This window comes from Aphis gossypii, chromosome 3 (genome assembly GCF_020184175.1).
Source record: "Aphis gossypii isolate Hap1 chromosome 3, ASM2018417v2, whole genome shotgun sequence".
Classification (NCBI taxonomy): Eukaryota; Metazoa; Arthropoda; class Insecta; order Hemiptera; family Aphididae; genus Aphis; species Aphis gossypii.
Genome location: NC_065532.1, coordinates 44,509,289 through 44,525,823, shown reverse-complemented (window position 1 = coordinate 44,525,823; position 16,535 = coordinate 44,509,289). Strand labels below are relative to the sequence as shown.

General features: G+C 27.3%; 1 protein-coding gene across 1 annotated transcript in view; it reads right to left on the bottom strand.

Moving 5' to 3' along the window:
• Window positions 1–16,535, bottom strand: part of LOC114128341 (protein O-mannosyl-transferase TMTC2-like) — a 256,521-nt gene that overhangs the window by 6,412 nt on the left and 233,574 nt on the right. The window contains exons 9-11 of the mRNA XM_050205030.1: window positions 9,022–9,162; window positions 2,403–2,487; window positions 2,087–2,265 (exon numbers count right to left, since the gene is read on the bottom strand). Of these exons, the coding sequence (XP_050060987.1) occupies window positions 2,087–2,265; window positions 2,403–2,487; window positions 9,022–9,162 (405 nt within the window). The remainder of the gene's footprint in view (window positions 1–2,086; window positions 2,266–2,402; window positions 2,488–9,021; window positions 9,163–16,535) is intronic.

Below are 16,535 nucleotides of genomic sequence, written 5' to 3'. Positions count from 1 at the left end.
ATAGGCAATAATGGAATCGTTAAACAACAATATAATATATGTGATAAAATCTTTACAGAAAATAGTAGAAATATATATTTTTTAAATAATAGAGAAATGATAAACAACGTGACAACGAATGTCAGAATTTGATTCCGTTTAATCGATTCTTTACAATTACGATTTCGATAAATATTATTTATCCGAAGTGTATGGAATCATGGTGTATTTATTATTTATTTTAGAGATTTTTTTTTTTGACTTTTTTTTTGTCTTATTATTTTAATTATTCCGAATCATCTCTTTCAATTCTATTGTCAGTCTATATGAACCGAATTATTTTAAATTTCTATCACGTTATAATGTCATATAAAAAATATTGTTATATTATGCTCCATCGGCGAGCGTCCTGTACACAGATGAGATTATATAATATAGACCAAACCAACCCTTGTGATGATTTATTTATCGTACGGATTTTCATTTCGGCTACGTTCCAAATCACGTACACATAAACAGACGCCGAGAAAATGCTTACACAACACAAAAATGTGAATTCATGAAACTCTATAAATAGAATCTCCATCCGAAAACGTGGTACATTGCTCCTATTTTATATCTGTATCCGTACTCAAGTTTTATAAAAGTATTACCAAAAAACTAATTTACGACATTGCATTTTAATGTACTTTATGTACCTTCCTTAAGTGTATACGTGCAATGTAAAAGTGTGGTTCACTTCAAAACGTTTCAGACCCTCTTTCGAATTTCGATCGATCAATATTCCCCCATTCATCCTTGCTTGCAAGGTCGCATTAAGTCTTAAGTAATAAAAAATTTTAACAAGAGAATTAAGTAATATTTAAAACATTAAGTCAAATATATATATATATATATATATATTAACAGCATCGAATTATTAATATACTGATTGAGTTTACGGCCGTTGCAGTCGAGTTATTATGGTGGATGTTTAAACAGTGAATAATAAAAATCGATTTTAAATTTTAATTTATTACGAGGATAGTAAAGGATAAAGCAAACAGATTATAATAATATCGTAAAATATATTTATACAACGAGTCAAACAAATTGACATAATCTGCGTGGATAATGGGAATATTCGTATTCTCAGTATTTTTTTGATAACTATAATACTTTTTATACCTACTTGAACTTTACGTAAATAACTTGATTTAAGAAAATTACAAGTAGGTATAATATTAATAATATTTTATTTTTTTTTAAAAAAAGGGAATGATTGATAGATTTTAAGAACAAAAAAAAAAAATGTATTCTTATACCTACATTTATTCGATTACTTGGGGTTTAAAAAGAAGTAATTAAAGGAACCTTGTATTAAATATGTTTAAGCCTAATATAGAAATATTTTATACATTTTTAATTTAAAAAAATGACGAATTTTGTAAATAACTAAACTTTAAAAATTACAAAAAAAAAACAATTAGTATTTACAGAATCGTTTTTTTTCAATTTAAATTATAAAATTGTATGAGGAATTTCGAATTAAATTTTATTGAAATTTATAATGTTGTATTTATATTTAGTGAGCATTTAAAGTATTCACAGCTATACGTTTTGAATTACAAAAAAATAGGAAATTGATAAAAAATACTAAGGATGGTTTCTTTTGATCGCCCTAACTAGATTATCAGAAAAGATATTGAAGTAAAAATCTAATAATTTTTATAGCTCCAAAAAACGATGACAAATACTTGTTAAATCAAAAATTGTTGATAACAATGTCTGTGGATTTTACGTTTTTTATTTATTACTGTAATCGTTATATGAATTTAATGTACGAACACATTCACATAATAAAATATAATCGCATTCAATAATCATCCAAATAAAGTGTGTCCCGAAACTCTATAGAAAATAAAAAAAGGGGGTCGAGGTTTGCCCGAAATTGAAAATCACTGGCTTATGTTTTCATATTTTTATCCTAATAGTTAATTTAAAACATTTACAAATCTTCTTAGAGATCAGTTGTATCTTTGTCACATCATCACAATACATTTCAGATTCTATATTTTATATCAAGTAAATTAAAAAATAAATAGATATTATTTATGGATTGTCATACCTGTGGCCTGAGTAAGGCTGCTTTTCTGTACATTTCTTCAGCTCTAAGCGACACGCCCGCCTGCCTGAGCGCGGTGGCTGCTGTAACTGTCAGGTCGTAGTCATCGGGTTCAAGCGCGACGGCTTCTACCAGCTGTGATGCGGCTTCAGAGAACCTTTCTTGTTCTAGTAGGAAAACTCCTGTAAAAACAGGGTTTTACCGGTCACAAATATTTTTATATTTAAATATTATTAACTACAGTTTCAAAATTTTTTTCAGAAGGTGATATATAATATTATAATTATTACAAAATGTATTTTATAAAATATATACCGACCGAAATGTTTGTACACGGACGCGTCACTGGGAGCCAATTTTTTCGCCCGTAGAAACCAATTTTCTGCTTCGTGAATACGCGTTCTCTGAAATACATTTGTTATGCAAATCACAAGATGAACAAAAGCAATAAAAAAAAAAAAAAAACAATCTAAAAAGTTAAGAAAACAAAGTGTTTTTTTATGTAATTATACATTATACATTATATATTAATATATATATATTATATATTATAATATTATGTAATATCGTTTCCGAATTTTTTTATTACTTACACTGGTCATTGGAGATAAAAAAATATAGTGTTAAAGTTGAACTATTATACCTACATGTGCCTAAGTTATATTATTGTTTTATACCGGCACATATTAAGAAAGTTTGAGATATTTGAATAGCTTGATTGTTGTAGTTAGGTCCGGGCTGATAATTACTTGAAGGTGGTTAGAGTTTCTACTCGTTCTTGTTGGAAATTACGCGTTTGGTTAATAAGTGTTTGACTGTTAGTTGTACACTTGTACGCCACAGGTGGTGTAAATGGTGGGTTCTTCCCCCAACATAAAGTATTGGTAGGCGAGTGTGGTGTATCCTACTCTGAGTAGGTTAATTATTGTTCCTTGTTACTGGAGAAGTTTCATAAGCAGAATACAAGGATGCGTGTGTAAAAGAAATATATGTTAATGTTTTTACTACTCATCGTTGGTAGTTTTTAATGTTGGATACCCAAGATCCCCCTATTGCTATTTAATTAATTTGTAATTTGTAATCTTACGTCCACGAGGACATTATTCAGAGGAGAACTTAATATGTACCTATTTAAGACTCGATGATTCTACAAGGTTGACGTTTACATGTTTATTAATACTGTGAATCAAGGAATGTTTATTTATTCTATCGCACCATTTTATCGTTTTTAAATCTCGGATTTTGTTTATGAAAACAAATGTTATAGTTTTATACCAAAAACATCAGTGTGAAACAGTATCAAACGAATCAAACGTAATCTATTTATTTTAAAATGGCGACGGTTGCGTCACTATGTATCTGTAGGTACACAATCAAATCGATGTTTCAATTATGGTAACGCGCCGGTGAATACAATTCGAATTATTTCCGTTTGTCGGACTCGCGAGCGTTGACGGATTAACGAATGAAGTTTTTTTTATTTTTTAATCTAACGGATTTTTTTTTAACGTTTAATCGTCACCGTATTGAAAACAACCAAGTTCTCAAACCGGAAAAACAAACAAAAGAACAATAGATTTTTAATCATCATCAAAAACTAGGTCACAGAGTGAGTCGGAAAGGAAAACATTTTTTTTTCTGTTATTTCCTTTTTGGTTTATTTTTTATTATTATTATTATTATTACTATTTGCGCTCGGAGATGAAAATATAAACTCCCGCCGGTGTACGATTTGACAAACAAACTTCGGTATAGACAACTGTAAATCTAAACACAAAAGTCCGAATGTATACATGTTGTATTATAGGCAGGTATACATTACGTATATATAATCTGATATGTATAATGTATATATATATTATATATTGTTTATAATGGATTGTATATAAATATACATTTTACACATACAAAAGGCGCTGTCGGGAACGGTAGTTTTAATTCTTTATTGATTTGCGGAAAATATGTTCAAACGATATCGATAAACATTATATTATAACACAAAAAAACAAACAATAGTGTGTTCGCAGCTTAATAACATAATATACTACAATATCAGCATATCATTATCCATACACTGATGTGTATACACAACTTAGATGTATGTGGTAATTTTTATAATAAAAGTAAAAATTCAATTCGATTTTGGTTTCAGCATAATCCCAAAGTGTAAAACAGTAAATTCATAAAACTAAACTTTGTAAATACCATAAAATTTGAACGAATTTGAAGCACGCATTAATAAATAATAATACATAATGATGCGTTGTGATAATATTTAGATGTGTATGAACATGTAAACGAAAATATGTGCACAGTTGAGACTTACTCACTAAACTTAGATGTAAACTAACTTTAATCTTTCCATTACAGTGGACTAAACTTACAGTTAAGTCACGTACTATCAAATTTAAAGAACGTAACCTCTGTAACCGTATAATATTTAAAATCTTTGGCGTACGACGGTAAGATTCATCATTATTCGATCTGATAACATTGTATCGATTTGACACAAATTCCAGTCTAAAAAACTAAAACCAATCACTACAGGACGTGTGTGTGTGTTGAGAATTATGAAACATCGACAACACGATTCTTTATTTAATATATTTCGTTGGAATATTGTTCGGATTTTACGCGTTATGCATTTTATTATAACTACATTATTATCTACTGCGACCCATATTAATTATTGTCTACCGGCTGAATGTTTATATCGTTTTGATTGTCCAACGTACAAATGTATAAAATTTTAAAGTAACTAGACTCAAAAACTGAATTTTGGAATTTACAGCGAATCACCTTATTATTTTGATATGTCGCAAGCGTGAACGCTTTTTTTATTTATTATCAAATTAAATTATATTATTTTTATTGTGTATGCGAATCACCATGATTTAGTTTTAATTATTATATTATTAAGTAATGGAAGTGCGCAAATTGTTTTCTATATTTTTTATTTATTTTCGTGGGTCGATATGAGCCAATCACCACCGTTATATTCGTTACATTTATACTAGAGAATTTCATATAATAATATTATTTTATATCGATTCTTATAGGTAGATTGTGAATTTTTTTTTTTTACATAGTATAGGTGACAGCTGGCTAGCAGTGCACCGTCAAATATTATGAGCTTTTATTATTATTATTTTTATTATTTATTAGTTATTAGTATAGTATCACAGCTTGTGAAGATGGTGCACTATAGATGTTATGTTTAAAATTATTTTGAATGAGTTTTTTTTTTTAATGACAATATTTATCGATATCGCTAAATACTTTATCGAGTATTTGATATGTTAATTTAACGTTTATAAAAGTACCCACGTATAGATTAAAAAATGTTCATAATGTGTAGATTCGAGATTATTCGTCGACCTTTTATTTTATTTTATTTTTCAATATGCTGAAAGTTAAACATAGTAACAATTCCAAGTTGAAAAAATATGTTAAAGAATTCAGTAAAAATATTTTTTCAACCGATGCATAAGTTTCGTACTATAAAATTTGTAATGTAAAAGTATCATGTGAAATATATACATCGGAATTGTTTAGTAAATTTTGTATAATTGCTTTTTATATAAATTAAATAGTTTTTTCACATTTAATGCTTTTTTATTGCCTTAAAATCCGAACATTATTAATCATCAATTAAATTTATTTTCATACGGAAAATTGTACTTTATTATGCGTTGGATATTTTATTACTAGAAAAATCAGTATACACTTACTAATTCATCTTTAATTTTAAGTCATTAGCTAACAATTTAATATTACATTTTAGACATTTCTAAAATATATTTCTTAAAAAATGCAGTTATATTTCGGGAGTATGCAAAATAATAATTATTATATTTATATAGGATTTATCAATTAAATTAATATTATGAATTACAAATGGTTAGTCGAATTTAGTGCGGTGCAGACGTATGTTTTTTGTTGTAATAACAATTATTATGAAACGAAAAAAAAAACCTTAAATAAAATTTTAAACAAAAATTTAAATTTTCACTTAACGTATTATTATGCTCCCCTATTGAAAATGTCGAGTTCAAAATTTACACGATGATTAAACATTGTGTATTATATTATATTATAGTTTAGAATATTAAAAATGTTTATACGATATATACTACATTATAATATTATTAATGGGAGTTCCGTTCAATGTGATCACTTTAGTGCAGGTCATTTTGATTCTATTAACTGGTTGGGTCTATAAAACGTTTACAACATACGATTTGGTTTGGTCATTTTTGATTTTGATTAACGACTATAATTATATAAACCTGCAGTGATCACATTGAGCGGAACTCATTGAAATATTCGTTTTGAAAGGGCCGATTGCAAAATTAAACAAACAATCAAGACGAGTTTTTAAAAATCTTGCAAAAAAAAAAAAAAATGGAAAAAACCATCGGACATTTAACAACAGATCACTTCGTCATATTCGTTATGTCATAATAGTACTGTGCTGCGGTTTTAACCATAATAATGCAATAACGCTTCTATGACAGAAGAGGGTTATCTATGCACTTTATACATTATGTATGTATTGCCTACGACCCTTATAATAATAATATATTGTGTGCATTGTGTGTACAAACGAATTATGGGTACCTACACATGTAAACGAAACGGCCGCGCTGCGTAATGTCAAGACGTGTTATCGTCGTTCCACAACGTTTTATTTGTTTTATATATATTTATTGTGCTCATACACCCATACACGCAACAGAAACGGAAGTCCTATATAATATATTTTATGGGGTACGTATAATGAGGTTCGGACATGTATGCAGAAAAAAAAATGTCAACACTGAGGTCGCACTTACGCACACAGATGTTTGTTATATAAATTTGTGTAACAATGTGGTTGTAAATAATACGATTTTTGCATAATATACTCGTATTCACGAGCGACAAACCGTCGGAAATACATTATAATAATATTATGGTCTAGGTACGTGGCAATTCGTTTGAATAGCTATACACACAAATACACAAATTCTGTTGGTAAATTGCTTGTGATATCGATTGATTTAATATATGAATGCGCCGATGATGACCTATAAAGATTTTAATTTCGTATTGTATTCGGATGCGGAATATAGTTATCATAATATCGCGATGCACAAAATAAACCGAACCAATGATTTATAATATAACTGTTCACAAGTATCTATTAAAATGTTTTCAAAAGATAAGAGTGGCACAACTTTGTTCGTCTAAACTTTAAATTATGGGTTGATACAAAAAAAAAAAAAAAAAAATTAAAAAAAAAATAGTATTCGTTTAACGCTTTAGTGTATTTGAAATGTGTAGAAATGTATTTTATTTCTGAACATGGAAATACAATTATGTATTGTCGTTAAAAAAAAAAATGTTTACTAGAAAAAGATTATCTACACAGAAAAGTACTTTAAACTTCTGTTCAAAAATGTATTTTTCAAAATTATAAAAATGTACGAATAAAATCAGCAAATAATAATAATAATAATAATAATAATATAATTATTATTATTATTATTATAAAAGTTATACGTAACATTTTTCAGAGAAAATATAATCATGTACCTATAGGTTGACATAAACAATCTATACAAATTAGCACAATATATATTATGCTATGGTATGATTTAAATAATTTAAAATTAAATAAATGATTAATAACTGCAATACCGCATACATTGGAACAAATTTTAACTACCTACAGATAAGTTAAGAGTAGCTTTAAAAAACTCATTATATAACTTAGTTAAAAGCCTAAAAGCAACTTAACTTTTTTACTCATTAAATCACGGCCAAGAAAGTTGTTTTTTTTTTAAAAAAAATTAAACAGATAAACTTATGAATTATATTCATTGTTTAATCGATATTTGGTTATCATTTTCACTTTGCATTGTGGAGGGGGAAAGTTAACACCCGACGACTAGTATATTCAAAACGCCATTAATCGTTATCAAGTAAGACAGAAATGCGATAAAATGTGATAAGTATTCTCTATGAAAATCATGTAATAATATAATATTGCTATCACGCAAAAAGGAACCGATTAAATAATAAGAGGTATTAAATCAATTTTATATTTATTTTTAGATCTAACTTTTTGTCACTTTTTCACGACAAAGACGAATTGTATAATACATATATGTATTTTTTTTTTTTGAAATAATAAAATCACGCAATCGTCCAAATGGTTTATTTTTTTATCTGACCGAATCTTTACGAACTGCAATTATTACGCCCGATAACTCGATAATAATATTAATATTTTGATCAATGACAATCGCGAATATGATTACTACAGTACTACGTGTTTACGTTACACATTCGTCATTAAATTGTGTACCTTTGTAAACACACTTACATATATTACACATCATACAATCGTGTAGATTACATTACGATACCATTACCATTGCAAGTGGTCAAATATTGTAATAGCTTTCAGTATTGTACCCATCAAAATTATTTCATACGACTGTTCGATAGAGCAACTATTCGGTTTTGAGTTTCATTGGTATATATTATATCATGACAAATTAAATAAATAAAAATACAAGATTACTCAAAAACGATGTATATAACTCGATCTAGCTCTAAGTGGTCAAAGTTTAATATTTATTTTAGTCAAGTATTTTTTTCACTTTGCAACACATTTTTAAAATAACATGTCGATTAGGTTAAATTTTAAAATTACTATGATCCGATTAAATGCGATTTGTTACGTTTATTCGCGATTAGAGGTATAATAACTTTAATATGAACTAATTGCTTATTATTTTTTTTAAATTTAAAGCCTATCACATATCACTGTGTCAGTTGTCTCATTGAGACAAAAATATTGACTTACATTTTATGATGAGACTGTACTTATATATTATTATGATATTATATTACACGCGAAGTATATTTAGTGACAACTTTCAACTCACATTTTTTGCGAGCCATTTCCCATAACTCAAGTGTGCTGGAACATGATCAGGCCCGACTTCTAGTGCCGCTTTGTGCCACATTTCGGCTTCTCTGTGTCTGTTGAGTTGCGCCAACGCATCACCGTATAAACTGAACAATACCTGCAAATGAAAATAACAAAATATAATGTACACATCAAAAATTACATTTTGTCACAGAATATTCATGGCCTACGGGTTATTTATAATTACCCGATAAAATGATTGGTTAACGGAATGAGTGAAAAATATTTGGGACAATATTTTATTGGGATATTTGTATCAACGAGTAGAAAAATTATATAATATTGTTGGGTGCGGTGAATAATATTATTTAGAAAGTGTAACTCGCCTGTTTCGCAAATATATTTTACATGTTTATTATTATTTTTAATTTTTTTGACGGTATTAAATCCGATAAGACGTTTTTGAAATATATAACTAGTAATTTATTCACAACGGCTGTTATTAAGAAAAAAAACTCACAATACTCTGAATAATATAATATTATGCAATATGCTACAATAATTTTGATAAATTTATTTCGTATGTTGTGTACTGTGTGTGATTAAAATTTTGTTGAAACAAATATTGTGAAAGTTCTACGACTAGCTCTAAGAAATGTTTAAACTGAATTGAAGACTATTATTTTATAAAGTCTGTAATATGATGGTAATTTTTTGATAAAAATCGCTGCGATACGATGCGTAAAAGTGTTGTAGAGATAATATTAAAAAGTATTGTATTAAACGCAAGTTATTATCGTAATAATTGAATTATTTTTAGACTATTGTTGTACATTATTACCTATACCTTTTTAATTAAAAATCTGTACCTCTATAATAAAATTATCTTCAAAAACTTACTAGTATATCGTATAGGCTATACATACTATAATAGTATATTCGTTATATACGTTTCACAATATTAACTTTGTTTATATTCGACAGCTGATATGGTTTATTAATTATAATACTCATCCAGTGGGCATTATACGGTATTAATTAATTTATTAAATAAACATTATGTATACCCGTCGACTGGCGATGTTAGCTTTTAGAATATTACATTTTCCACTATTTAATTTAATAAGTTATTACAATGACATATTGACATGTATTAAACATAACGTAATTATTTTAGTATTTTTTATCGTACCTACAAACAATTTTTTTTTAAATAAGGCTTATATAGTGGATTTCATTCTAGATTCGTTTATTATTCTCACGATGTCTTAAATATATCGTAAGTATTTGATAGAATTTTGCACGAAAGATTATTTATCAAACTTAAAACGTGTCTGTCTCCTATTCAATATCTTTTAATTAAATCTTACCTAAATGATTGACATTTGCTCTAGTCGGTTTTGGCTGACAGTTAAAGTATTGCATTACTATCGTAAGATCATTAATAAATTAATAATTATTGAGATTTTCCGGAGGTCACCACAAAGTCACGTTTAGTCCATCGTAGAGCAAGAATATAAATGATATTACTATTGTTCTATTCGACGTGGTTATATATTTTGGACTTTGAAGTTAGGCTAACCCGATATAAGTTTACGCAACTATATTTCGCATCTAGATTGACTTAAATTCGGCAAACTTTGTTGTTGGTTGCCTTTGTCGCTGAATATATAATACTAATTCATGCATTGATTAAACAATACATAATTTCTACGTAATATATTGATCTCTTAACGTAGGTATTATACGAAGTCTCTATAATTATTTGAAACCGTGTAATAGTGATTATAAAAAAATCATACTATATACACGTGAAAACGTGAAACTCGAAAACATTTATATTTGATCATTTAATTTTCAACTTCGTGTAACATAAAATGTTTATTTCTCTTAAGAAGAATTTACCTACGCTGGAAGCTACGCAATTTTATAATCACTTTTATAATTTCCCATGAAATTTATTGTTTTAATCCACTCGTAATATTAGTACGAGCTTATTACGTTCAAACTTTACTAAATAATCCCCGACATCGGATAAAGCCTAGACGGTGCTGTGCCTCGTTACAAAACTAAATCCTATTAAATGTATTACATTTTCTTGTACGAGCGAGCCTACTAATGCTGTGCTCTATTCTTTACTAAATAAAAAAGGGTTAATTTATTTCTTATAAAAAAAGACAAGAAAACTTTGATTTAAGATATACTATGAAATGGACAGTAGGGTAGCTGTGTAGTAAAATTGAATATTTAGGAAGACCTCGGACTAGGTAGATTAAATTTGAATGCAATGATAAGTATCATTGTATACGAAAAACGATTCTGAACGGAGATAATTTGTCAGTCTATAATATATTATAATTAAATATTGTCATATGTTCTATTTTGAAACAAATATTCCGATTTCATAAAAATTTAAAACTCAAACGCTTAAAACATTTTTCCTATAATGACTCTTAAAATTTTCTCTATAGCTTTTTGAAGCAAAACTTATGGAAAACTTAGTGTTGAATTTTTTAACGTTAGATATAAATACAAACAATTTTATGAATTTTGAACTACAAAATAATTTGCAAATATTCATGATTTTGACGATTTTTGTCAAAATTTGAACTTCAAATGTTAATAAAAAAAATTGTGCCTATGTATTCTTATAATTTTTTAATCACTATAAGAATAACATATGAGGAACTTTGTATAAAATTTACAAGTATTTTGATAGGGCCAAAAAAATTTTATCGACACTTCAAAAAAAATTTTTCAGAAAAGTTGAAAATTTCAGTTGTCTATAAATAGCTCAAAAAAAGTCAAAATATTTTGAAAATTAAATCATGTAAAGAAAATGCCAATTTAAATAACTGGTAAAATTTTCAAGTATCTACGACTTATACTTTTTGAATAATAACAAATATCAAAAATCGTTTGAGGCTAAACCGTTATTTAACGCGGTTTTGTAAAAATTTAAATTTCAAACACTCATAAAAATTTTTTGTCTGAATCCAGTAGAGTTTTTTTTACAGATATTTGAAGAAAAATGTATGGAGAACCTTGTACCAAATTTTCAAAACTTAGTTATAAAAGAAAAAAATTTTATTATTTTTCAACTTCAAAATTACTTGCAAATTTTCGCGTTTTCGACAGATTTCGTAAACATTTGAACTATAAACGCTTATAAAAAAAAATTGTGACTAACGATTTTTAATTTTTTTTAGTTACAATAAAAACAACTCATAAGGAACCTTGTATTAAATTTTCGAAACTTTTTGGTCATCCAAAAATTTTTTATCGACACTTTAAAAAAAAATTCTAAAAAAAAAATCGAAAATTTCAGTGGTCTATAAATAACTCAAAAAAAGTCAAAATTTTTTGAAAATTTAACTATATACGGATACCACTGACATTAACATTTGGTGAAAATTTCAAGTATTTTCAGTGATTAGTTTTTGAATTACAACCATAAAAAAAAAATCGATTTGGTCGAAAACTGGTTTTGCGTAAAAATTGCCGTTTTTCCGTTATTTTTTTTTTGTTTTTCTCGATTTTTTTGAAAACTGTTGGAAAATGTTAACTTTTTACCTTTATAATGCACCAAGGATATTCACTTTTACATCGAAAACCACCCCCATAGTTTGAAATTGGAGCATTATTTCGACTAGTTATGCTGTACACAGACACAAAAAAAAAAAAAACACACATCATTGTAAAATCATTACATTCATCACTTCGTTCAGAATCTAAAATTGTCTTATGAGATAATATATCGAACAATTTAAGACTAAAATCAAATGCCATGCAATTAAGCATATAACATAACATGTGATTTGTGTATAGATACCTATATGTTTATAGCATATAAACTACACTTAAAGGGTTTAAATATTTTATTCTACAATGAGGATGAGAACCATCGTTAATTTTCTTTTTTTTTATAATATATTTTTTTAACACGATTGTACTTATTTATGAGAGAAAAAATATTACGGTGTCACTAGTCAAGTACTTGAATCTTACTTAACATAATATTATATGCCACGCGTGTACAAAAAATAGAAAAATGTCTATTTTAACTGAAATAAGAATGTTGACTTATCACTTATATTTAATTTATAGATAGTTAGTGACGAAAGTTATATTATGATATGGTTTAGTGCACGAAACACAACTCGCACTTATTAAGCTGTGAGCAGGTATAGAGCGATTGAAGCACGTGTCGTATGCGTTTTGTTTTACCGGACCGTTTTATGGCGGGAAATCATAACGCACGACAAAAAACAATACAAAACACCCACCACCAAACAAGGGTGAAAACAAAGGGTCAGCAAACGACGACGATGTCTACTATAACATTGTGTTAATTATTAACGCTAACACGAAGGGCGAAAAGCGAAAAGGGTGCGTAGAATAAATAAATAATACGATAAAAAACCACCAAAACACTCAACCCAAGATTAGTCGGAGTCACGTGTTAATTTTTTAGTGTAAAAACCTCGTTCAACTATAATGATATTATTACATAGATTTTTTAAGCCCGACCGACTTTATTATGGTTGAATACTTAAAAGATTCAATAGAGTTATCTTTTAGCCTGTTTGTGGTCGACGTTTTCGATATTTTTTACGTTATTTTGTATTACGTTTTTTTATTTTCTCGCACGCATTATTATCTAGCTATATTGTTTCCGAAACACGAGGTACGAAGATATTAAATCGCAGTTCTATAAATTTAATCAAGGAATAAACCTAGGTTTTTGGTTCTAGGGTACCTGCATTAAAGAAACATCTCGACGATATTTAAATATATATATAGGTAACTAATAATTTTAAAGTAGAAATCGAAAAAAAATTTTATTTTAATTATACCTATTCATTAAAAGCTTAATTGTATACAAAAGTGTATAACGCTAAAATGTATAGTAGGTATTGATAATTGGACCTTGGGCATACAGTATGCCACTTTAACGGATATGTTTGAATGCAATGATAGGTATAATTGTATACGAAAAACAATTCTGAACGGATATAATTTGTATATATTATTTTCCATTAGGTGGTGAAAAAGGTGGCTTATGTTTTATAAACGACTTGGATATTCCAAAATTAAACCATGTACAGAAAACACAACTAGTGTATGTTTCAAATTTGTACGACTAGTCATTTTTAATTATAACAAAAATTCTAAAATTATTTGATAGAAAATCGTTATTTAACTAGTGAATTTCGGGTTTTGAAAAAATTTAAACTGAAGATACATTTTTCTAATTGGGTAACTATCAAGTTTTTTTTTATAATTATTGTAAATAAAACTTATGGAAAATTTTATATTAAATTTTTAATTCTTAGCTAGATACTAATACAAATTTTAACTACAAAATAATTTGCAAATATATTCATGATTATATTAATTTATATATTAACAAATGTTCATTTTTGTTAATATAATTTCAAACTTCAAATGCAAATAAAAATAAACTATGCCTATGTATTTTTATAATTTTACTATAAGATATTATCACTATAAGATCAACTAATGATGAACTTTGTATTCAATTTTCAAGTATTTTGACTAAGCCAAAAAAATTGTATTGATATTTGTAATAAAAAAACTGAACAAAAACGAATATTTTAAATATAAATAGCCTTAAAATAAGCGAAATATTTTGAAAATTAAATCATGTAAAGAAAATGTCAATCTAAATAACTGATAAGATTTTCAAGTACTAACGACTTGTTCTTTCTGAATAATCTATACCATAAAAGCAAGTTCCGATTTTTTAACGCACATACAAGTCTACACCGTTCAACGTATCGTCTACAAAATTTTTACTGTTAAACCTGACAGTTTACTACTAGGTTTAAGTACCACTTTTGTTAAGGAACATGTCTAAGATTTTTAAATTTTCAGATTGTTAAAAGAAATATGTTCTTTGTATCTTAACACACTATTTGGCGTGAAAACGAAACATATCTACGTGTTTCTATATAGTATAACAGTATGTGTACCTATCTTTATTTAATTTATTTCGATAAGGGAACACAATAAGTTACAAAAAATAAGTTTTGTGTCTCTCTTGTAAAATTTAAATTTTAACGTATATGTATAATATATTAAAATAATTGTTTAAAGCGTATGGCTGAGCAATTGCTCATGACTAACCTCAGAATGTGTAAAGAAAATCTACGATGAATCAATTATTATTGTCGACTTGTATGAGATGTGACAACGGCTCGGTACTTTGAACGGTCCTGCGGGGTTTGAAGTATAGATCATTGCGTTCGAACTAAGACTGACGAACTTAATCTTGAAATTCGAATAGTTAAGATAGATTAAAACGAATCCAATAATAATAATAATAATAACCAATAGAAAAGAAGTATAGTAAGTCTTCAGCGCGCTGATTGGCTGTACGATGCGAAGACCCACATAATGCCATGCCCAAATGTTGTTGTTTAATAATCATTATTATTGTTATTCACTTAACGACGTTATAATATTATTATATAATAATATATATTATATTTACCGGATGTAAGAATAATGATATTAACGAGAGAAAAAAAAAATGTTTTTAATATCTATAAGAATATTTATGAGAATTAATAAACACCTTACATTATTATTATTTTGCGTAGGTATAAAGTATGTACACTTTATACTACTATATATGAAAGAACTATAAGACAAAGAAACAGTCCAACAATTAGCAAATAACTATCCGTGGGATCACATGGGCGACAGCTAGTAACAAATATTTAAAACCGTTTAAGGATAAATCGTTATCGTTATTCGATTTCGTAAAAATTTGAACTTATTTAAACGTTTATAAAAAAAAATTGTGACTAACGACTTTTTATTTTTTTTACTGTAATATGAACAACTTAAAAAAACCTCAAATTAAATTTTCAAGTTTTTTTGGGCTCCTAACATTTTTTTATAGACACTTTAATAAAAATACTTTTTAAAATCGATTTTCAGTTGTCTTTAAATAACTCAAAAAAAAAATAAAAATACAAAATATTTCAAAAATTTAACTTTAAATAGATAACACTAATAAAAAGATTTGGTGAAAATTTAAAGTATTTACAGTGATTCGTGTTTGAGTTGCAACCATAAAACAATCGATTTTGTCAAAAACTGATTTTACGTGAAAATTCCAGTTTTTCCATCTCCTTATTTTTTGTTTTATCGATTTTTTTTTTTTTTAAACTGCTGGAAACTTTTTACTTTTGACCTCTATAGTGCACCAAAGATATTCAATTCTCTATCGGAAACCACCTCTGAACTTTTAAATTGAAGCATTTTTTCGACAAGTTATGCTGTACACGGACACAAAAAAAAAATACACAATACATCACTCCCTTCAGAATCTAAAACCTACAACCGTTAATGTCTTGTCAGTGTTTTAACTAGAGTACTTTTTATTTTTATTTTACTTATATAATATTGTTCTATATAATTTTTTAAATGGTATTCATCATTTGGATAGAGAGATGATAAGAAGTGGTTCCGTTTAAGTCATCAAGATTTGTCGGCCAT